The 25,072-nt window shown below is 44.6% G+C and overlaps 1 protein-coding gene across 1 annotated transcript in view; it reads left to right on the top strand.

Annotated features, from left to right (window-relative positions):
* The window catches only part of BMPR1A (bone morphogenetic protein receptor type 1A), a 127,582-nt gene that overhangs the window by 96,764 nt on the left and 5,746 nt on the right, over nt 1-25,072 (top strand). Inside the window, exons 3-9 of the mRNA XM_038744265.1 lie at nt 4,959-5,190; nt 13,568-13,730; nt 16,284-16,386; nt 19,858-19,954; nt 21,222-21,321; nt 22,930-23,074; nt 23,919-24,111. Coding sequence (XP_038600193.1) covers nt 5,124-5,190; nt 13,568-13,730; nt 16,284-16,386; nt 19,858-19,954; nt 21,222-21,321; nt 22,930-23,074; nt 23,919-24,111 — 868 coding nt within the window. The 5' untranslated portion in view covers nt 4,959-5,123. The remainder of the gene's footprint in view (nt 1-4,958; nt 5,191-13,567; nt 13,731-16,283; nt 16,387-19,857; nt 19,955-21,221; nt 21,322-22,929; nt 23,075-23,918; nt 24,112-25,072) is intronic.

Raw genomic sequence — 25,072 nt, forward strand, 5'->3', positions numbered from 1 at the left:
AGCGTTCAATGAATACCGTATTTCTACAGCCATTTCTCCTACAATGCATGTGTTCAACACCCAGTTTTGATAGAATGCAATTCCACAATATATACCCCTCTGGACAGGACATAATCCAAATTGCTTGTGTCTACTTGAGGATCAAGAAGAAACGATTATTGATGTGCATGTGTCTTTGGTCAAGGCGGGAATGCTAGAATCCAGTTTCTCCACACAACAAGGGTCTTCCAGGCACAGCTACTGTGGACTTGTTTGCTGAGAGCAAAGAGGATTGAAAGTCACAAGCCATTCCTTCTGAGGGATCCAGCCTCCACTTTCTTTCATGTTTTTAATGTATCCCTCTGTCTCCATTACGCTTCCATTTATTTCACTGCTGCTTTTTCTGCAGTTTGCGGTGGACTTTCCGTTGGCAACCCTGGCCTACAGAGAAAAGAGAGGAAGGTGGGGATGGAGAGGGGAAAAGCTTTTTTTCCTTTAATTCCTGTGGCCCCTTGAGATTGGCAGAGATTTTCCCCTTCTTTAGAGAAGGCAGAGTCATGGAGTATTCTGTTGTGCTGCAGACCTTATTTACTTAATATTCATCTGTCTCTCCTCTAGGATTTAATTTTCCTGGCAAATCATTTTACTAAATAGAATAGAGAAAGGAAATAGTTTCTCTATTTCTGGGTCCTCCCCGTAGAGCTCTTTTCCATAAGAATTGTCTCTAAATAGAAGAATGGAAAGGACAGTTACAAACATGCTAGTATTTCTTTAACTTATTAAAAGTGTAGAAAGGAAAATTAATGGTGTTGGGTTTTTACTCAGTGTTGTGGAGCATTTAAATGTCTGTTCCATGTGAAGGCCTTGTTTTTGGCTTTGCTCCTTCATATTTCTAAAGCTGTCTTGGTAGTGGTCCCATGATCTGAACCCATGCTCCCTTTCTTTTTGACCCTTCTTGAAGAGTTTTGAAGGATGTGTGTCCCTCTGGTTCTGCACCACTGTCAGTGCTTTGCCCATAGTAAGCGCTTAACAAATGCTATTATCATTATTATTATTATTATTATTTGATTCCGTTTCAGTGTGTGGCCATGGGATCCCCAAGGGAAATAATAATAATGATGATGGTACTTGTTACGCACTTACTATGTGCCAGGCACTGAACTAATCAGTTTGGACACAGTCCCTGCCCCACGTGGGGCTTGCAGTCTAAATCTCCATTTTACAGATAGGGAACTGAGGCACAGAGAAGTGAAGTGACTTGCCCAGGGTCACACAGCAGACAAGTGGCAGAGCCAGAATTAGAGCCCTGGTCCTTTTGACACCCAGTCCCGTGCTTTATCCACTAGTCAGTGCTGCTTCTCTATAATCCAGCGAGGAGGTGAAAGCAGAGCTGGGCTTCCAGGTGAGCCGACCCAGATGATGAGACTTCCCTTCTCAGACCCTTGGAGTCTAGACCTGCTGATCGCCCAGTTGCCTCCTTCTGATACTACCCCCGGCACTGTTTTAGTTGTTTGCTACTCAGTTGAATGGCTAGCAGAATGCAGGAAAAGCAGTGTGGCCTAGTAGAGCACAAACTGGGGAGTCAGCAGGACCTGAGTTCTAATTCCGGCTCTGCCTCTTGTCTGCTGGGTGACCTTGGACAAGTCACTTAACTTCTCTGTGCCTCAGTTCCCTCATATGTAAAATGAGGGTTAAGACTGTGATCCCCATGTGGGAAGTGGACCGTGTCCAACCTGATTAATTTGTATCTACTCCAGCTCCTAGTACAGTGTCCGGCACTGACTTAAGTGCTTAACAAATACCATTGAAAAAAAATGGTAAAACAGTTGTTCATGTGCTTTGGAAAACAGCACCCACACTTCCTCAGACTCCCCCTCAAGCCTCTTCATTCCCAATGGATGTGTAGCCCTTGAAAAGGACAGTTGATATCCGTCCACTGTTTCCAAGTGGAGGTTTTGACCAGAGCATCCATGACACAACCGTGGCCATCTCACCAGGGCTTCTGGGCTTCATTTGCTGTTCAATGCCAAGCCCACTGGCTCAGGGTCGAATAATAACAGCCCACGTGTTTGTGCACAGCACAGAGCATGTCTATCCCAAAAAGTGCATCGTGGACTCCCGATCCCAAGAGAGCTCTCTCGGTCTACTTGAGTGTCCTGCTAAGAATTCCAGGCCTGCCCTGTGTCTAATCCTGCTGGTCCCATAAAGGGACATATCGTAAGAAGGGTCATAGAATGGTCTCATGGTCTCACCCATAGAGACATCTCTAAGAGGGACATGAAAAAGGACATAAGAAGCCCTTATTTCCCAGGGCTTTTTATTTCAGTGGTATTTGTTAAGCTTTTTCTATGTGCCAGGCACTGTATTAAGCACTGGGGTACATACAAGATAATCAGGTTGGACACAGTCCGTGTCCCACATGGGGCTAACCGTCTTAATCTCTGTTTTACAGAAGAGGTAACTGAGGCCCAGAGAAGTGAAGTGATTTGCCCAAGGTCACACAGCAGATAAGTGGTGGAGCTGGAATTAGCTCCCAGGCCCGTGCTCTATCCATTAGGCTATGCTGCTTCTTTCTGTTTTACAGAAGAGGTAACTGAGGCCCAGAGAAGTGAAGTGATTTGCCCAAGGTCACACAGCAGACAAGTGGTGGAGCTGGAATTAGCTCCCAGGCCCGTGCTCTATCCACTAGGCTATGCTGCTTCTTTCTGTCCTTGTGGGACTGAGACCCACAGCTTTTGGCCCACAAACCCCAGATATTTGCATGGGCCCAAATGCTCCAGACCTTGCTTTCTTTCCCACCATCTTACATAATTCAAAGTGTGGATGAGGAAACTTGTTTAGGGTTTTTTAGCAGCATTTCAACAATCCCGCTTTGTAAATGAAAGCCAAACTCTCTCCTGGAAGCCAAATTAGTTTTCAGAACAGTGAGTTTCAGACTCAGTAGCCATTGGAGCCCAACTCTTTTTTTTTTCTTTAGTGGCAAAGGCATTGTTGCTTCATTAGTAAGAAGTCACAGACTTGTGAAAAGTAGACTCCAGGTTGAAGAGGGTATTAACCCCTCTCCTCCTCCTCCCACCCCCAACAAACACATGCACAAATTGGAAATGACAGATCCCTCCTTGCTCAGCGCTAATTTGCCTCCACGATAAATGCCTTTGTAGCATTAATTGAAGGGAGAGGGGCTTGGGCCCAACCTCCAGCTCGAGCAAGCCAGTGGTCACTGTGGCTTAGACTTGAACAAATCAAAGATTTTGTCTTCAAGAATAGCGCCAGACTGGAAGAGGTCATTGAGGTCACACCGCCTGAGACACCAGGCCAAAGAAAGGCAAAATCAAGCTTCCATTCATCTCGACACAAAGTAGCCTTTGTTTCTATTAAGCGCTAAGGTGTGTGAGTCCAGGAATAATTGTGCTTCCTTTATTAATAACCATAAGTGCGTAATTGGGGAGAAAGTTACTGCAGAATCATGCGGGCTCTTTCAAGCCTAACCTGCCAGTGGGGATGGCCCGGAACCTGAGGATCCCGCACTAACTCTTGGGGCCCCAGGGGCGGCAAGGTGGCAAACTCCTGCTTCAGTAAATACCACTTTCAGAGGGCACTAAGGGACCCTTTAGTCTCAGTTGAAATGCAGTAGAGGCAGGAGTGACTTAAGTAATGGTAGGTTGCTAAAGTGAGTTGTGAGGGTTAGCCTTAATGCTTCAGCCCTTTTGGTGACTTAAAAAAAATCATTTCAACACAATATTGACCTCTTTGGAGATATTTCATAATGAAATCTGATTATCACATCCTTTTGTTTTAGGGTGGCTACTCGTAATAATGAGCTTAGAAAGGTGGTTAGGCCCAGGTAGAATCAGACTCATTTTTGCCTCAGCGAGCGGTTGGTGTTATTTTGTTTTGCCCTGGTGATGAAAAGAATCACACTCTCGCTCTGGATCATGACAGCCTCTTGCGGGAAGCAAAGAGCGGGTTGAAGAAATAATGCTCTTCAAAAGGAGGCGTGATTTCTCCATTTAAGGATTTTCACAGGGCCTGAGAAATGGATTCTCGTTGGATCAACCTTGGATTTGCGGAAGTATTTGTGGCACATCCTGGCTAACTCAGAAGGGCCTGTTTAAATTTCTGGGGTTTCATAATGAGGTTTTTGTTAAGCGCTTACTATGTGCCAAGCACTGTTCTAAGCGCTGGAGTATGTACAAGTTAATCAGGCTGTCCCACGTGGGGCTCCCAGTCTTAATCCTCATTTTGCAGATAAGGTAACTGAGGCGCAGAGAAGTTCAGTGACTTGCCCAAAGTCACAGCTGACAAGTGGCGTTGGTGGAATTAGAACCCATGACTGCTGAGTCTCGGGTAATATGAAAAGATAGCCAATTTTCGGGTTTTTGTTCAAAGTGGCATCCTGGCAGGATGGGGGGTTCATTTTTAGCATCCAGAAGCCAGGGTTGCAGAAGCACTGAGGGACCCTTTAGTCTCAGTTGAAATGTAGTAGAGGCAGGAGTGACTTAAGTAATGGTAGGTTGCTAAAGTGAGTTGTGAGGGTTAGCCTTAATGCTTCAGCGCTTTTGGTGACTTAAAAAAAATCATTTCAACACAATATTGACCTCTTTGGAGGTATTTCATAATGAAATCTGATTATCACATCCTTTTGTTTTAGGGTGGCTACTCGTAATAATGAGCTTTACCCCCTCATCTTTGCATTAATTCAGTTGTATCCAGCTCATCAAAAAGCACTCCATGACCTATTTTTTTTTCCTTCCAGTAACATCTGTGGAGTTGAAGCATTTTCTTACAACCTTAATTACTTAATTACTGCTTTCTAAACTGTAAGTTTCTCCTGTAGACCATCAACTCCATGTGGGCAGGGAACATGTCTACTAACTCTGTATTGTACTCTGGAGCATTTAGTGCGGTGTTCTGCACACAGTAAGCATCCAATAAAGACAGTTCAGTTGATTGATTAATTCATCTTTTTCTTCTTTTAGGAGTCGGGAAACTGCAGTTGGAGTAGCAGCAATAATTGAATCCTCACTACTGCTGGCCACAAAATCCTCAACTGGGCTTCAAGGAACCAACCCGGCTTAAAATTTGTCAAGCAGTAGGGCCGGTCACTGAGAGTGACAGTGCACAGGAAGGATTAAGATTGAACAATGACTCGGTTGAAAATTTATATCAGATTATTGGGTGCCTATCTGCTCATCGTCCTTCATGTTCGAGGTAAAGCCATGTTTCTTTAACCAATATGCCCCTCTCTGCCAGGAATAAGTAACTGAAACTCATGTAAATGCACTATGATCTATTTCTCTCCAAATCTCTGTGCTGTGAATTTTCCCGAGGTGATTTTTCTGTAGGGGCACCCTCTTCTGGGGTTCAGGGTCTCTGTGGTGGGGATTCATTCCTTCATTCAGTTGTATTTATTGAGCGCTTCCTGTGTGCAGAGCACTATGTTAAGCGCTTGGGAAGTACAAGTTGGCAACATATAGAGACGGTCCCTACCCAACAACGGACTCACAGACTAGAAAGGGGAGACAGACAACAAAACAAAAAAAGTAGACGGGTGTCAATACCTACTTTGATGGTAGGAGGAGTATTTAGTACATACTTCCTTAGTGCAGAGCATGGTATTTAAGCACTGACAATTGCCTTGGAGACAAGGAGGGAGTTGGGGGCACTGGAAGTTTGGCAGAAGTTAAAAGTCCAGAGCAGATGGTAAAGCCATTAGGCTTGGGAGTCCATGAGGGAGGGGAATCATTGTTGCTGAGCAGAAGAGCGAGTAAAGTTTAATTCCTTCTCACCAGTTCTAAGATGGTTGAGGTGGTCCTAAGTGCCTGGGTTCCCCCCAAAGCGCTCCGTGGCATGAGTGGTCTGATGGTGCCCCTTTCTGAAGAAGAGGGGATGGTGAAAGTGTACAGTAGGGTCACAATTCTTTTGAGCCTCTGTCCTCCAAGTAGAGATTTTTATTTCTTCTATTTTTGACCCCGGAAAATAGAGGGCCCCCTTAAAAACTGGTATTTTTAAAAATGTCTATCATGGTTTTAGCAACAGAGGGCCAGTCTGTAGTCCCCTTCCCTCCCCAAGGTGCCCGCCTTCCACCTGCTTCTGCTCCTTCCATCCCAGAGGGCTTGTGGCCCTTCCCCAGGCCTGCCCAGGTTGGTAAAAAGAGACACACCCTTGCATTTCCTTCAGCAAGAATGACAGGCAAATAGGCAGAACAACGCCCCACCTTTGCCACTTCTCCTCCTCCCTCAGCTTTCAGGAAATTCATTCCAGTGGAGTCTGGAACCAGACAGTCCAGAATCACGCCAAGCAGAGAATGGGCTCACACCCAAGCACACAGGCCAAGAAACCAGGCAGGAGCCCACTGGGCGGGGTTCTCCATTCAAGGTTATTCTTCTATTCTTCTGTTAGTACAGTGTCTGGCACGTAGTAAGTGCCCAAAGGGGTCCATTATCCAAATACAGTGTTCAGATTTTAAGGCCCCCTTAAATCCCATTTTTCTGGGGAGTCCGAGTAAATCGTGGCTGGAGAGGCAACTCGGGGACTCGAAGATCGGTGGAGGCAAGCGCAAATCCTCATCTTGGGGACTCTGTGGGCCTCTTTCCTGGACTGCCCTCTGATCTCACAGCCCAGCTGGGAGCTCCAAGTTTTCAGTTCCAGGTCTTATTGTAGAAAAGAGTCTGAATGTAGAAAGTTCTCCTCTGACAGCTGGCTTATATTGTATTATTTATCCATTCGATCAATCGTATTTATTGAGCGCTTACTGTGTGCAGAGCACTGTACTAAGCTTGGAAAGTACAGTTCGGCAGCAGAGACGGTCCGTACCCTACAACGGGCTCACAGGCTAGGAGGGGGGTGACAGACGACAAAACAAGTAGACAGCTGTCAATACCATCAAAATAAATAGAATTATAGATATATACACATTATTAATAAAATAAATAGAGTAATAGAGTGAACAAATGTACACAAGTGCCATGGGGAGGGGAAGGGGGTAGGGCAGAGGGAGGGAGTGGGGGCGATGGGGAGGGGAGGAGGAGCAGAGGAAAAGTAGGGGGCTTAGTCTTATAAGTATAAAAAGTATATATGCAGTATAAGTATATATGTGATATGGTATAGTATTATATATATATATATATGTACATAAAATTTGTTAAGCACTTACTACATGCCAGACACTGTACTAAGCGCTGGGGTAGATACAAGATAATGGGGTTGGACACAGTACTTGTCCCACATGGGACTCATGTCTTAATCCCCATTTTACAGATTAGGTAACGGGGGTACAGAGAAGTTAAATGGCTTGTCCAGAGTCACACAGCAGATAAGTGGCAGAGCGAGGTTTAGAACCCAGTTCCTCTAACTCCTAGGCCTTTACTTTTTCCACTAAGCCACACTGCTCTATTCAAGGGTTGTTCACCTGCCAAACTTTTGTTAGTTAAATGTAGTCTTAAAGGAATTGAGGCAGAAAGTAATCAAGTGCTAAGTATTTTTTATTTGTCCATAGTTTGACTAACAATTGTATGTAGTAGCAAAATGGATTGTTTTTGAAATGTAGACAAGATTTTGAAAGGAGTGTGTTTCTTCAAAAACAAGGGTCAAAGGTAATTTCACAGACTAAATGGAATTGCTTTCTCCTTGACATTGGGATTTCATTTTTATACCACTAGTGCGGTTTCAGCACTGTTAATTCAGTTGATAGCCACCTCACCAGGAAGTTGTTGGGATCATCATTGGAGCAGGCAGACTTTCTCATGCACATAAACTGTTTCCTGGATGGTGTAATTGGGATAGCATTCCAGCCCAGAGAGGAACTTGAGATCATGTGTGTCCCTTTCCTCCTGCCTGCTTGTTACTTAGCAGGCAACAATTGTTTAAAGCTAAATCTTCTTTCACGACTTGGTGCAGTGTCCCTGGTGACAGTTCATTCTTCTAAGTCAGCCGGCCATTCTTTTATATGAGTGGCTTTGAGGAATATGGACTGTTCTCTGGGTCCAGCCACAGCCTCCCATCATCCCTTCTCCTCCTTCCCATTATTAATAATAATAATGGTATTTGTTAAGCGCTATGTGCCGTCACTATACCAAGTGCTAGGGGAGATACAAGCAAATCGGGTTTGGACACAGTCCCTGTCCCATGTGGGGCTCATAGTCTCAATACCCGTTTTACAGATGAGGTAACTGAGGCACACAGGTGTAAAATGACTTGCCCAGGGTCACACAGCAGACAAGTGGCAGAGCCAGGATTAGACTCCCAGATGTGTGCTCCAACCACCATACCATGCTGCCATTGCTCTCCAAACTCCCGGACAGGTTGTGTGCATCCTCTCTCCCCTCTCCCTCTCCTCCAACTCCTTTGGTGAACCTCTACAATCGGTTTTCTGCTCTCTTCATTCCACTGGGACCACTCTCCCCCGGGTTGACCAGTGACCACTACTTGCCATGTTTATCAGACACTGTATTTGTACTTCCCAAGCACTTAGTACAGTGCTCTGCACACAGTAAGCGCTCAATAAATACAATTGAAGCGCTCAATAAATAAGATTGAATGAATGAATGAATGAATATTAATTCTCCTTGACATTTTGGCTGTCGTTGACACTGTGGACCTCTCCCTTCTCCTGGAAACCTTAGCATTTGGATTTGCACCCTTTTTTCCTCCCAACCCCCCGCCCCCCGCCAGCCCCACAGCACCTATGTACATAGCCATAATTTATATTAATGTCTGTCCCCCCCATAAGCTTGTTGTGGGCAGGGAATGTGTTTACCAACTATGTTATATTGTACAGTGCCCTGCACACAGAAAGTGCTCAATAAAATATGTTTGATTGATTCCCTTATCTGCAAAATGGGGATTCAGTGTCTGTTCTCCCTCCTACTTTAGATCGCAATCATCATTTGGGACTTGATTAACTTGTATCTACCCTAGTGCTTAGTACAGTACTTGGCACATAGTAAGCGCTTAACAATCAATCAATCAATCAATCGTATTTATTGAGCGCTTACTGTGTGCAGAGCACTGTACTAAGCGCTTGGGAAGTACAAGTCGGCAACACATAGAGACTGTCCCTACCCAACTGTGGGCTCACAGTCTAGAAGGGGGAGACAGAGAACAAAACCAAACGTACTAACAAAATAAGATAAATAGAATAGATATGTACAAGATAAATAGAGTAATGAATATGTACAAACATATATACAGGTGCTTTGGGGCAGGGAAGGAGGAAAATACAAATACCACAGTTAATAAATCCTTATGCATTCTGCATTCCAGGAGCCTCAAATTGCCTGATAGTCCAGTGTGCTGAAACAGTCTTGCAGTGTGTTGTCAAACATATAAAGCAGAGTTTTAGAAATAGTAGTTATCAAGCATGGCCTGAGGAAAAGCATCTCTATGTATGAACTGAGGGAAGTGTCCAGAACTACGTTACATTTATCTAGGGTAGCAGCATGACAGTGAATAGAGCACGGGCTTGGGAGTCAGAGGGACCTGGGTTCTAATTCTGGCTTCACCATTTGTTCGCTCTGTAACCTCGGACAAGACACTCAACGTATTTGGGCCACAGTCACCTCATCTGTAAAATGGGGATTTAGACGGTGAGCCCCATGTGGAACATGGATGTGTCTAACCTTACCTTCCTTCCACCCCAGCACTTAGTATAGTGCCTGGCACATTGTAAGTCGTTAACAAATGCCATAAAAAAAATACAAGCAGCCTCCGTTTCCCAGCCAGGGCACTCTATAAACAATCAGTTGAGTAACAAACCATTTGATTGTTTCATTGGACTTCATTCTGTGAAGTTGAGACCTCAAAATGCAGATCCATAGATAAAAATATTTTAAATTCTGTGATTCAGGAAAATCCAGTAAGGACAAAAGGAAGAAGGAACCTGTATACATCTCCTGAAGGAGAACACTTGTGAGCTTTAAGCCGTCAGTGACATGTTTTCCCTTGTTTTGATATTTTTGAAAGTAATCAAAAATTCAAAATTGTGGAAAAGTATCTCTGAGGTACCGGAGAACTAGCCAAGGATGTCCACTTTGTACAGTGTAGAAAAGCTGTATGTTGTTATTTCTGTTTAACTCACTGTGGTTAATTAAAATCATTTAAGTCCCATGATTTATCGTATGATGTGGTTTAAGCGAGCATATTTTCCAGAATTCTCACTGTCAGACGAGAAATAGCTAGGATTTCAATTCCTACTTTCATGCTAAATATTTATTTTCTCCCTCGCTTGAGGTAAAATCCAAATCAAAGAAAATATTCTATGTAATCAAGATTTTATGCTCGTAAATTCACATAAGCTTCCACTTAGGCTAGGCTTTCCCGCTATCAGTGGCCTTAATGATTCTTAATTTGACAAGTAGATAAATCAAATTAGAATACTAAATATTTTCCAGAACTCACGCGTCAGTTTTAGGTATGGGTCTTATTCTGAGCTATAGTCGGGGTACTTGTGGATCTGTGGGTACAGTATATTGGCCTCCTTATTCTTTGACCTTTGTATTTGGTGGTAATGAAAAGAATGCTTATGTGTGAGGTTCTGATATGCCGTTATTTTGAAAGATCTTTTTTAAATTTGACTAGGCAGCCGAGGAAACCTATGGTGATTGGTATCTGAGAAACAGGCATAGTGAAAATATTCTCCAACTCCATTTTAGGTGTCACTCTCTGCCCCTCCCAAGTTAAATTTCCAGCTATGCCTCACTCTTGCCTTTGCTTCAGTACTTCACCCTCACCAGCCCATTCATTCATTCATTCATTCAATCGTATTTATTGAGCGCTTACTGTGTGCAGAGCGCTGTACTAAGCGCTTGGGAAGTCCAAGTCAGCAACATATAGAGACGGTCCCTACCCAACAGTGGGCTCACAGTCTAGAAGGGGGAAACAGACAACAAAACAAAACGTATTAACAAAATAAATAGAATAAATATGTACAAGTAAAATAAATAAGTGAGCCCACTCTTGGGTAGGGACTGTCTCCATATGTTGCCAACCTGGACTTCCCAAGCGCTCAGCACAGCGCTCCGCACACAGCAAGCGCTCAACAAACACGATTGATGTAAGTCAATCAATCAATCAATCAGCCCAGCCCCCCCCGCCCCAAGTCACCCTCTCCAGAAGCCAGATCCCAGTTTATATCCACCTTTCCAATCAGTGTGTTTCAATGGCTAGAGCACGAGTCTGGGAGTCAGAAGGACGTGGGTTCTAATCCCAGCTCCGCCACAGGTCTGCTGTGTGACCTTGGGCAAGTCCTTTAACTTCTCTGTACCTTAGTTACCTCTTCTGTAAAACGGGGATGAGCGTGAGCCCCATGTGGGACCCAATTCACTTGTATCTACCCCAGTGCTTAGAACAGTGCTTGGCACAGAGTGTGCACTTGACAATTATTATATGTCATCCCATAAATTTGTAAGCCTCTCAAGGGCAGCCTCCATACCTTATAATGTAGTTTGTTTCCCAATCACCTAGTTCACTGTCTTTGAAGCCGTAGATGGTGTGGACTTGCGATGATCTCTGTCCTCCAAATGAAGTCTTGTTGGAGTAGTGGTAACGGTATTTTTTGAGTGCCTACTGAATGTAACTTACCGGGCTAAGCGCTTGAGACGTACGGCAGGTGCACACCATACATGCCCTGCCCTTAAAGGGGGATTGCACTGTTTTGCCTTTCCACTGATGAAATTTGAAGTCCTTTTGACGGCCACGTTTTGGAGAAGGCGTGGTGGTCGTGTTTGGTATCCGTTTGCCGCTGGCAGGAGCCGTGGTGCCTCTGAGGGCCACGAACTGCAACTCTTTAAGCCCCGGTGTGGCTAATCCGTCAATTAATCAATTAGTGGTATTGAGTGCTTGCTGTGTTCAGAGCCCTGTACTAAGCACTTGGGGGAGGGTACAATGATGCAATACAATTAATTGGTAGACGTGGTATCATTGTTATCATTTGGTGTTTATTAAGTGCTATTCATCATACTAAGCGTGGGTAGCTATATGATTATGGGACTAGTCCATCCCCAACCCTGGACTCCCAGTGTAAGGCATTTTGATGGATTAAGCTAGGTTAACAGTTTGCTGGAGAGAAGCAGTCTTCAGGGGCAGAGTCCCTTGACAAGAGCAGAGAATAACCCTGAAGGAACCTAAGTTTCCCAGCCCTACCTTGGTACTTGAAAAAGTCAATCATGGCCCACCCACTCCCAGTAATGCACTCCTACTATCAAGAGCGGCCCCTTAAAACGTCAGGTGGGTGGGGTGGCAGCCACCCCAGCCCCACTCGGAAATCACCATCCTCCTGAAGAGGTGGCCTTCTTATAACCCATTAACTGATGCCGATGCCCTTAGGGGGAACCAGTCAAGTCCAGCCTGGACCCGTTGCGATTTCCAGTCTCCCCAGGACCCAACCCAAGGTTGGGTGAAGTCTGTGCAGCTCTCAACTGCAGGGTTGGCTGTAGTCTCTCAGTTAATCAGTGGTATTTACTGAGCGCTTACTGTGTGTGCAGAGCACCGTGGTAAGCACTTGGGAGAGTACACTACAACACAAGGAGTTGATCCTATACAAGATGCGGTTAGATTGTAGATCCGCAGTTTCGTGCTCTACTTTCCAGGGAAAATTCCCGTGTTGGAGTCACACGCACCTCCCTGATTGTAAACTGCAAATCGAAGATCTGCCGAAGGCCAGATACGTGTAGTTCTGCTCGGTTCATGTGAGATTTTCTCTCCCAGAGTGGAGCACGCTCAGCGAGGCAACCTATTTAGGACACTCGCCTTTTGTAGATACAGAGAAGCAACAAGGCGTAGTGGATAGAGCACAGACCTGGGAGTGTGAAGGACCTGGGTTCTAATCTCAGCTCCACCACTTATCTGCTCTTTGACCTGGGGCAAGCCACTTAACTTCTCCTCAGTCCCCTCATCTGTAAATTGGGGATAGAGACTGGGAGCCCCAAGTGGGACAGGGACTGTGTCCAACCTGATTAGCTTGTATCTTCTCCAGCCATTACGGTGCCTGGCATGTAGTAACTGCTTAACAAATACCATAAAAAAACCCCCCCACACACACGCACACACACTCCCCCCCCCCCACCCCTTGGACGTTTCCCAAGGTATCAGCCCAAAATGAAAAGTTTTCCACGCAGGGAATTCCCAGATGATACCTAAGACCACCAGGCTTGTGCTTTTGAACCGAGATTCCCAGTTGTCATGCTCGGTACATTGGTGGGTTTGATCTCAGAGGCCTCTCGGCCCCCGGAGCACGATCGTAATTCGAACAGCTGTCCTTCGGTGACATGCATTTCCTGGCAAGCTGGGTGGAATTGGAACCAGTGACCTTGAGATGAAAGGCACAGTATTGCGTGAGCAGGCCCCGGCTGTGCTCCTGGTTCCCTGGCCGGAGAAATGAAAGCAAGTTGCGGGCTTAAGTTGGTTTTACTCTTAAAAGCAGGAATCACGGGATTTGGACGTGAGGGAGGAGGACAGCGAAGTGTGAATGGCCCATTCCACTACGCCCTCCTCAACTGCTGTTGGCTAAAAGCCTTTCCCTATCTTGAAAAGTAAAGGAGAAGACACTTTTTGGATAAGATTTTAAAATATCTCTTGTTTCTCTCCACAGGGCAGGATTTAGACAGCGTGCTTCATGGCCCAGGAGCCAAGCCAGATCCTGACCAAAAGAAACCAGAAAATGGAGTAACCTTAGCCCCAGAGGACACCCTTCCCTTCTTAAAGTGCCACTGTTCAGGACACTGCCCGGACGATGCTATTAATAACACATGCATGTGAGTAAGGCCCTCAGAGTTGGGGAGAGACGGGGGTTGTTGGCCGTCGGATCGGGGAAACAATTGCTGTAGTTTCATTGCTGGTCATAGCGTTTGTTACGTAGTTTATTACTGTTGGGGCATTTGTTTAATACGTGCATGGATATTACATTAAATGGTTTGGGACTGTAACATTTAAGGAGGAAAGTGCAGGGACATCACCCTCAGTTTGTTCCCGTGTTTGGTGGCTTCCGTTCAAGTTGTTACAGAGCCCTGTATATAAAAGCTAAATTTAATCACATATACTTTCACAGGACTCTGTGGGTTTCTTAGAGTCTGTGTGGGTCTCATGTGCAGGGGATGCCTTTTGGTCTCCAGATTTATGGCCAATTTACCAGTGGTAGCATGAACTCTGGTTTGAGCAATTGGGGTTTGAGCTGATGTGGGGCGTTAGGGGGAGGAAAAACCCGTGGTCATTTCGTGGCGTAATCTTGGTAAATGGGATCCAGTCTCCCACTGTCCGGACCCTTTCTCTTAAAACAGCAGATCTTTAAAACCTTGAATGATGCATTTTTCTACAGTCACACTCTTCAGGTGCACATCCTGCTTTTATTTCAGTCTTCCACATGTTAAAATGTATCTTAACCAAGGCGCAGATGTACTTGCATGATTTTAATGCCAAGCAGTTGTGCAAAGATCATTCAAAATCCATATTGTTTGAAACCGACTCAGAAAAAGTATGTTATTAGCTGGGACATTGCATTTGCAGATAAACTCAACGTATAACAATTCAGTGAGACAAAGCAGAGGCGAATACATAGCTGCGCGATTGATTATCTTCTAGGATACAGTTCTCGTTCAAGGTTTTTTGGCCATTTTATAAACTATTGACTTCATAAACAAGGCTTTTACTACGATTCTTAGGAATCCAGTTTTATGGATTATATAGGGAGCTTTCAGAGCTTAATAACTTATGGATAGCAGAGTTGTTGATTTGCTCTAATTTCGGAAATCTGATTTATCAAATCTAAATAGTTGCTTTAAAATTTTAGTTTTGTATTGCATTGTATAGTGTTGCCCTCTGGTGGGAGCTTTTAGTATTACTTTCCTTCCTTTTCCACCATCCCCTACCGAAGTGCAGATTGCTGTTTTTCTACTTAAGTACAATTATTTGATAGCGGATTATGAAAATTCCATTGTACTTAAATATAAATTGCCATAGTATAAAGCTTTTCACTTAAACTTAAAAAATGACTATCAAAAACCAATTTCTTTTAAGGTCAATACTCCCCAAAAGTAATTAAATAATAATAAGAATTATTATGGAGAAGCAGCGTGGCTCAGTGGAAGGAGCCCGGGCTTTGGAGTCAGAGGTCATGGGTTCAAATCCCGGCTCCGCCTCATGTCTGTTGTGTGACCTTGGGTAAGTCACTTAACTTCTCTGAGCCTCAGTTACCTCATCTGGAAAATGGGGATTGACTGTGAGCCCCACGTGGGACAATCTGATCATGTTATATCCCCCCAGCGCTTAGAACAGTGCTCTGCACATAGTAAGCGCTTAACAAATGCCATCATCATTATTATTATTATTATTATTATTATTATAAGAATGATGGCATTTTATTAAGCGCTTACTATGTGCAAAGCACTGTTCTAAGCACTGGGGAGGTTACAAGGTTGTCCCATGTGGGCTCACAGTCTTAATCCCCATTTTACAGATAAGGTAACTGAGGCACAGAGAAGTGAAGTGACTTGCCCAAAGTCAAACAGCTGACAAGTGGCAGAGTCAGGATTTGAACCCATAACCTCTGACTCCAAAGCCTGTGCTCTTTTCTACTGAGCCACGCTACTTCTCTAAATGCATAAATGTATAGGGATGCCTTTATTCACTCAGTCATTTAGTGGTACTGAGCTGTTGAATACTTACTGTGTGCAGAGCGCTGTACTTACAGTCTAGAGGAGGAACTTTGCAGTTAGTAAAGGACAAAAATCAATTTAAATCACATTCAAATGAAGGTACAATCACTCCTTTTATGTTTTTCATTTGTCCATGACATGTATTTCTTACAGTTCCATTTTAAATTATCTCATAATTTAGCTTCCTTTTGCTCATTCAATTTAACACTCTTTTCTTGGCTTGGCACACCAACTTTCATATGTATATAGTGTGTGTGTGTATATAAATTGTGTAATAAATATATTACACGAGTAAATATAAATGCAGGCAAGTATAAATGTTGTTTGAGATCCAATATTAACAAAACCCTTTTAAAGCATTAAGAACATGAACTTCATTAAGGCATGTTGTTGCATGATTGCGTTCATACAGTCCCCAGGTTTTGGCTAGGCTCTAGGGTAAATTTTGATTGGGAAAATTCATTTTCTCCTAAAAACTCCTTATTGCCATTCTCCTTGGAAAATACAGAATGCACTATGTTACTCTTCCAATTTTTTTAGACTCTCATCAGTAATGCCAATGTAAAGATGACTCCAGTGGAGAAACTGTGTATTTAAAGATCCCACTTCTCAGTCAGGTTAAATCTCAATGATCACAACTTAATGTTTTCATTCCAGAACTAATGGGCACTGCTTTGCCATTATAGAAGAAGATGATCAGGGGGAAACCACGTTAGCTTCAGGTTGTATGAAGTATGAAGGCTCTGATTTTCAGTGCAAGGTAAGAGCTACCAGCCACCCAGGAGGAATATTGTGCCCATGTGAACTGATCTACAGCACAGGGCGGAAATGCCATAAGACCCTATGTGTTGCAAACTCATCTTAGTTATATGAATGAAGACGTAAAAACAATAATAATTGTATTGACTAAGTAGTTACTCTGGGTCGAGCTCCGTACTAATCCCAAGAGTAGGTATATGACAATCAAGATAATCAGATCGGACACAGTCCCTGTCCCATGCAGGGTTGGTTTACAGTGAGGGAGGACAGGTATTTATTTTATCCTCATTTTGCAGATGAGGAAACCAAGGTAGAGGAGTGAATTCATTCATTCATTCAATCGTATTTATTGAGCGCTTACTGTGTGCAGAGCACTGTACTAAGCGCTTGGGAAGTACAAGTTGGCAACATATAGAGACGGTCCCTACCCAACAGCGGGCTCACGGTCTAGAAGGGGGAGACAGACAACAAAACATATTAACAAACTAAAATAAATAGAGTAATAAGTATGTACAAACATATATACATATATACAAGTGCTGTGGGGAGGGGAAGGAGGTAAGGCGGGGGATTGGGGTGGGGGAGTGAAGTGACTTTCCCGAGTTGACTCAGCCGTCAAGTGGTAGGGCCGAGACTAGAACCTGGGTTTCCTGCCTTCCAGTCACACTAAGCACGTTAAAGCTACAGTTTGTTGGAAAATGCATCGGGGCATGAAGCGGACAACCACATCCGTAATTACTTGCAGTTTTAAATCACTTTCATGGCTTTCTTTCATTACTCCTAAGTGTGGTTAAGTCAGTGATGTCCCATTCTCAGAGGTGGGTGTCCTCAGTTGGGAGCTAACTCCATAGGTCCAAGCAATGATGGAAATTGTGTCAGAGCTGAGGTAGGCGAAGCCATTTCTATGACGCCTTCTAGTAGGAGGAGGTTTACCAATCACCATTAACCGAACTTCAGGGTTTTGGAGCCTCAGACCTAACCTAAACCTATGTTTTTACTGAAAGCTTACTTTTTACAGAGCCCCTAAGCAGTGCTTTGAGTTCATACAATAAAGTCAGAGTCCCGTTTCCTGCCTTCGAAGTGTTTGCAATCTAATGGGGAAGCCAAGCAGCTACAGAAAGCGCAGTAGTAGTAGGAATGACAGTAAAGATCCGGGTACAACAGATCAGTCTATCAGCTGTATTTATTGTGCACTTACTGTGTGCAGAGCACTGTACTAAGGCCTTGGGAGAGGACAGCATAACATAAAAACGAGCACGTAGCTAGCCCTGCCAGAACATAGGTTTTCATTAATCATTCAGTTGTATTTACTGAGTGCTTACTGTGTGCAGAGCATTCATTCAGTCATATTTATTGAGCACTTACTGTGTGCAGAGCACTGTACTAAGCGCTTAGGGAAGTACTGTACTAAGTGCTTGGGAAATACAATTCGGCAATACATAGAGATGGTCCCTACTCAGCAACGGGCTCACAGTCTAGAAGGGGGAGACAGACAATAAAGCAAGTAGACAGGTGTCAATACCAACAGAATAGCTAAGTAGAATTATAGATATGTACATGTCATTAATAGAATATATAGAGTAATAAATATGTACAAATATGCACAAATGCTGTGGGGAGGGGAAAGAGGGAGGGAGTGGGGGCAGTGGGGAGGGAAGAACAGAGGAATGGGGGGGCTCAGTCTGGGAAGGCCTCCTGGAGGAGGTGAGCTCAGTAGGGCTTTGAAGGGGGGAAGAGAGCTAGTTTGGCGGATGTGAGGAGGGGAGGGCATTCCAGGCCAGGGGAAGGACGAGGGCCAGGGGTCGACGGCAGGACTGGAAGCACAGTGAGGAGGTTAGCAGCAGAAGAGCAGAGTGGGCAGGCTGGGCTGTAGAAAGAGAGAAGGGAGGTGAGGTCGGAGGGGGCGAGGTGATGGAGAGCCTTGAAGCCCAGGGTGAGGAGTTTTTGCTTCTTGCGAAGATTGATAGGCAACCACTGGAGATTTTTCAGGAGGGGAGTGACATGCCCGGAGCGTTTCATTACATTACAAGATAGTTATATAACACAGTGAAAAAAAATTGGGAACATTCTTCCCACAATACATGACTGTGCTGGGCAACACATGATTCACAAGTCTGCACAAGTAGGTTCAGTGAAGAGGAAGAAACAGTTAAGTGCACATACGTGGCTTGGGTCGCAGCTTGATGCATCTCTGCTTCCCAGCCTCCACCTCAGTTTACTATACTCTACCAAACATGACTTTGTTTTTGTAGCTTTACAGTATTTAATGCGATGAACTAATTGAGTGACAGGGGTGTATAGTGTTCTGCTAGTGGTGGAAATAGCAATTTTTAAGAGTTTGTATTGAAAAGTGTCATTCACGGTGGTCCTGTGAGCTTCTACCCGTCCAACCCTTTAATTTGCATGGAGTCAATTTTCCTAAAACGGTAGGCTTTTCAAGAAAGCAACCTTCGTGTTGTAGGAGAAGTGGGAGTAAGCAAGAAAGGAATAAATCAACCCATGGAACAAGGAGATAAATAAATGAGTTGGCTTAGGGTGACTGATCATTATTAAATATTACTGCTGACCCTTGTTACACCTTTACTTTTAAGCATAGTCCAGTAGTAAGGACTGGGGAAAGGTGCCAGAGTATTCAGTCAGATGTTGTCATTCAATCAGACGTTGTCCCTGGCTCACGGAAGGGTTGGGGGGACTAGCCATCAAAAAATTCTGATGGGGTGATATGACCAAGGATGTGGGGATTAAATAGGAAATGCCTTCTGGAGCAGATAGTATTTTCAGAGGTCTTTGGAGGAAGAGAGGGATTTGGTCTGGTGGACTGACATAGGGCTGGGGTCCATGTGAGGGAAAGACCACAAACATTGGGTCAAAGATGGAGTTGATGAGAGTCATGTGGCCTTAGATGGTTGTTTAAAGAAGTTGACCAGCACTCATTACTAGGTGGTCGCAGAAAGTAGCCCCTGGTAGAACTGCTCTAAGTTCATTTCAAATCTTGGAAATATTTATAAAATCTGCTTGAGGGTAAGTAGTATTAACTTGTTTGGGGCAAGAAAAGTGATCCTTTAACCACCGAACTTTTCGAATGAAACGCAGTTTTAAGCCTCTACTCAATTTTCTGTTTTAATTCCACACTGTTGTGAGGAAAAAATCATTTTAGTACAAATAAGCTAATTTTGCCATTTGGCTTCCATGCCAGGCTCTTCATTATTAATCAATCAATCAATCGTATTTATTGAGCGCTTACTGTGTGCAGAGCACTGTACTAAGCGCTTGGGAAGTACAAGTTGGCAACATGTAGAGACAGTCCCTACCCAACGGATTTTACCCAGCCAGATTCTGAAAGTCCCCATTACTGATGACTAGTGGAGGTACTTAAATTACAAATATAAAATCTGTCGACTGTTATAATTTGAGCGCGTTAAAATCTTGCCAACTTCTCTCCCCACTCCCTTCCTCCCTCTCCCGTTTCTAGGATTCACCAAAAGCCCAGTTCCGGAGGACAATTGAATGCTGCCGGACAAATTTATGTAACCAGTATTTACAGCCAACACTACCCCCTGTTATTATAGGTAGGTTCATTGAGAAATAAAAGGCTAACGCTTCTCCAGCACAATGAAATATCCAGTTCCTGGTAGCCAGCAGCCTACCTTAGAATCGTATTTTGTGTGGTGACTTTGTGCCCAAAAGGAGGTCCCTGCCTTTGGCAAAGGTACTAGGTGAGACGTACAGAAGGTGCATTGTGACAGTAGGACATGCCAACGGTGTTAAATTGTGTAAATTTCAACTCTGGTGGCCCGCTTCCTCCCCACTGTGGGTTTCCTGGGCTGCCGTTTTGATCAGGGGTAGCAGAACTATGCAGGTTTGCCCAGAGGGGAGTGGGGTGAAGGAGGGACCGCGGGGTTGGGAGCAGGACCTCTCCATTGTGGGGAAGGAGAGTGGAGGCATATCCCCAGGTTCTGGATCTCTACGGCTAGAGCTGAGGCCCTGGAATCATAGTCAGGAAGAAGCTCAGGAAGCAGCAGCATCAACACCAAAAAAGCGTGGATCAAAATTAACAGCTTGCAAGTACTTCACTGAGTATTGAGTAAGCGCTCAGTGAATATGAATGAATGAATAATGGAGTTCGGAATTTTTGTTTTTGTTCTTGCTTTTGTGTGCACGTATGTTAGGGGTGTTTATGGGTTCATTTTGGGTGTGTTAATGTGTCATTGGGCAGTATTAATAATAATAATAATAATAATCTTGGTATTTGTTAAGCGCTTACTATGTGCCAAGCACTGTTCTAAGCGCTGGGGAGGATACAAGGTGATCAGGTTGTCCCATGTGGGGCTCACAATCTTAATCCCCATTTCTCAAGGGCAGTTTAAAATACCATATTTTCTCACATAATTGCCTCCCTGCATACTTTCCTCTGACTCCCACCCCTACTCCCCTGATTTTTGAGGAGGAAATAAAAGGTGATTTTTGTGAGAAGTGATTGCAAACTAGGAAGGAGAGAAGTGTCCAAACAGGAGAGTGTCTTCCGGTTCAGGCATATGCAAAGGAATGGAGTTTGTTCATCAAACTCCCTGAGTTACCTTTCTCTACCATCTCCCCTCCTTTCCTCCTCTTTTTTTTTCTTTCATTTTTCTCCTGCTCTGCTTCTTGTACCACACCTCAGAATTAGCACCTCCCCTCTTTTGGGGTTTGCAGATAAGTGGGGGACGGGGCGGGGGGGTATGCAAGTAAATACAGTAGCCATTTTTGTATAAGGGTCATATTGGTGTGAAAACTGAGTCTTGTGCTTGTGCTGACATCTTGAAATGTCTCTGATTTCTTTTCATGGTTTTGAAATAGGTCCATTTTTTGATGGCAGTGTCCGTTGGCTGGCTGTCCTTGTTTCTATGGCGGTCTGCATAATTGCTATGATCATCTTCTTCAGCTGCTTTTGTTACAAGTAAGGGCACACCTGCTTTTTTCTGAGAAATATAATTCCCATACTGCATTAGGGATGCTACTTTGGTTTATTAGCATGATTTAGATATGTTTTTTTATATACTTAAACTTTTGTGGGGCCGGTGGGAACTAGGTTTTTAATGGAAGAAAATCCTTCTCCCTATCTGATAAAGAAGAGTTCAGTTCTCTGCAATTTGAGAAGAATACGGTCTCCCAATTTTCATGAGCTTAGTACAGTGCCCTGCACACAGTAAGTGCTCAGTAAAGACGATTGAATGAATGAGTTGCAGTTCCTTAGATCTGAATTGATACATTTTCCCAGAGAAGCCAAACCTAGTTTAAATCTGTGGCCATTTTAGCTAGCATTGGATTTCATTTAACCACAGGAGAGTGACTGTTTTTCATCCTTTTTTAAAAAAAATTGCTATTTTCCCCCCAAATTGACTTTTTAATTTATTGAGGCCCTGTGTTTATCCATGTTGCTAATTTATCTTTAAATTCCTAATTTAAAATGTACTTTCTAATCTTGCCCCCAACAACAACTAGTATTCTAATATGACCCCATTTCCTTTCCTTCCCTGAGAAACATGTAAAGTACCATTCCGAGACAAGAGGTAAAGGTGTAGAGAACGACCTTCGTGGAGAAAGGCTCAGAGAATTGAAATAATTTGCCACTGAAGAGGAAAGGCAGTGAGATGGCTTAACAGTGGCTGTCAAGTTTCAGGCCAGAGAGTCAGTCAGTTGTATTTATTGAGTGCTTACTGTGTGCAGAGCACTGAACTAAGCACTTGGGAGAGTAAAATATAACAATATGACACATTCCCTGCCCACAGTGAGCTCAAGGTCTAGGGGGAGAGAGACATTAATGTAAATAAATTATAGGTATGAGCATTAGTGCTGTGGGGCTGGGAGGTGGAGTGAATAAAGGGAGCAAGGCAGGGTGACTTAAATCAGGGAAGGCCTCTTGGAGAAGATGTGCCTTCAATAGGCTTTGAAGTGGGGGAGAGTCATTGTCTCTCAGATAAGGAGGGTGGGCATTAGTTGGGCAGGGCATAGGTGAGAGAAAGTGAGCTAATGCTGCAGCAGAAGGTAAAGCCTCTTGAGGGCCGGGTTGGATCCACTCATGGGATTGAGCCAAAGCCGAATGTCCCTAGGTGCTGCTGGCCATGTGTGGTCGCATAGTATATACACAGTTGTCACTTGGGCTCCTGGTACAACTGAGTCTCAACAGCATGTGGGGTCTTGGCGCCTGAATGCAACCACTGCCTCTGCCCAGCAGCCCTTAAAGGGTGTGGTCTGGACCCACTTGAGGCTTGGCCTTGCCATCCCCACTGCCCACCTGGGGCCCACAGGCCAGCAAGGTGGCAGAGCTGGCCCTGAACTGCCTGCTGGGGTTGGGCGTCCAGCACGGGGGGATTAAGTTAGGGAAAAGAAAGAAGTGCGTCCAGTTTAAGTCCAGGAATGGATTACCGAGGGAGGCTCTGGAGTCAGACTCCCTGAGGCAGAATAGATGTGGCCCTGCTGGGCAGGGAAGGGCCTCCGAAGCCCCCTCACTGGTGAGTTTGCACTGAAAGTTGTAAATGTAGAGCTGTGGGCTTTCCCCTCACAGGCATTACTGCAAGAGGATAGCAAGCCGACGGCGGTACAATCGCGATCTGGAGCAGGATGAGGCGTTCATTCCCGTAGGGGAGTCGTTGAAAGATCTTATCGACCAATCACAAAGTTCCGGCAGCGGATCTGGGCTCCCTCTCCTGGTAAATATTGTCCAGCTAGTTCCCCCTCCCCCCCTCCACCTCCCCCAAAGCAGGGGTTTTTACTGCCAAGGTGTGGAACGACATACAACCCAGGCACCTGTGTTGAAACAGAGCAGGAGGAAGTCTTCGTGCATTTCAGATTTTTTAGGAGTTTGTTCTCCGAGGAATTTATCCAGTATCATTCCTTGTAGCATGGTCAGTTGCCACCTTCCTTTTTCTGGTCAGTTGCTATTGGTAGCATCGAGCAACCAGTCATATTTTTATTCCCTTCTGTGACTTTTTTTTTTTAATTTTCTTGTCTGTCCTACCATTCCTTGTGGCATGGTCAGTTGCCACCTTCCTTTTTCTGGTCAGTTGCTATTGGTAGCATCGAGCAACCTTTTATTCCCTTCTGTGACTGATTTTTTTTTAAATTTTTTTGTCTGTCAATCAATCAATCAATCAATCAATCGTATTTATTGAGCGCTTACTATGTGCAGAGCACTGTACTAAGCGCTTGGGAAGTACAAATTGGCAACACATAGAGACAGTCCCTACCCAACAGTGGGCTCACAGTCTAAAAGGGGGAGACAACATGTCCTAACATGCCTGTGCCACCACACTGGCAAAATGAAAAGGAACTTCAAAGTCCTTCTCACTAACCCATCAACTTGTCCATCAGGATTTCCGGGTTAAGTACACATTTCTTTTCGTGCGTCTGACCTTGACTTTAACCAACGCTCCGAAACCCCCAAACCGGCAAGCGCAGCTCTGGTCGGGAAGGATCTCATACGTGGGACGGTTGGCCGGGGGAGATCGGGTTTGTTCCAGCAAGAGGCTAGAGCTCTGTTCTTTCCCCATCCAGGTCCAGCGAACTATTGCCAAACAGATTCAGATGGTGCGGCAGGTCGGGAAGGGCCGCTATGGAGAGGTGTGGATGGGTAAATGGCGAGGGGAAAAAGTGGCGGTCAAAGTCTTCTTCACCACTGAGGAAGCCAGCTGGTTCCGGGAAACCGAGATCTACCAGACTGTCCTGATGCGTCATGAAAATATACTCGGTGAGCAGACGCTTGGCCTTTAGAGAGCAGGATTTTCTTCTAACACAAGTCTGTATCTGGTTTGCATATTAAATATCCAGAAAGGTGGGTGTGTGGCAGCTCCTAATCTTCAACTGGCGCTGTTGTTTTGACTTTGTCTTACACTGTAGCAACAATCTAGTTGTACTAGGCCCTCGTATTAGGCGCTTGGGAAATACAGAAGGACGAAGCTCTCTCTGTCTTCCCTGACCTGAAATTAAGCAAAGGGCAGCGTTGGGAGTGGTCAGGGTGGGGTTCGCCAAACTGAACACTGCGTAGTTGGCTGAAAGTCAACTACCTCTTTCCCAAAAGCCTAGTGTTCAAGAAAAGGCCTGAAGTCCATTGGAACTTAGTGCTCAGTTTATTTTCTGAACAGCTGAATGTGCCTCTCACCCGAGGTTGCGTTTTGGCTTAGTCCCATCCCCGCTTCTGCGCTCAGTAGTCCCTCTCAGTCTCCTTTGGGCTGTTTGGGCTTCCCTTGGCTCGAGCCGCCTGCCTTTCCTTAATGCTGTACTTTCAGCAGAGCAGGCCACCTACCCACCGACCAAAGTCCACTTGCTGTTAGCAATTTTGAGGCTTATCTTTTGAGCTCTTTGTGGCTTTATTTGGACATAGTATGGCTTAGTGGAAAGAGCGCGGCCCTGGAAATCAAGATCCCCAGCTTCTAATCCTGGCTCTGCTACTAGTCCGTCATGTGACTTTGAGCAAGTCACTGACTTCTTGGCCTCAGTTTCTTCATCTGTAAAGTGGGGATAACAGACTTCTCCCCTTAGATTTTGGGCCTCACGTTGGGTAGGTTCTGGGTCTGCTCTGATTATCCTGTCTTTACCCCCGATTCTGTACACAAGAAGCTCTTAATAGATACTGCAGTATTAATAATTTTGTTCAATCCTTTCATTCTTTACGATCTTTGAAACAAGAGGCACCACGATGGCAGGGAGTG

Source organism: Tachyglossus aculeatus, chromosome 3 (genome assembly GCF_015852505.1).
Source record: "Tachyglossus aculeatus isolate mTacAcu1 chromosome 3, mTacAcu1.pri, whole genome shotgun sequence".
NCBI lineage: Eukaryota > Metazoa > Chordata > Mammalia > Monotremata > Tachyglossidae > Tachyglossus > Tachyglossus aculeatus.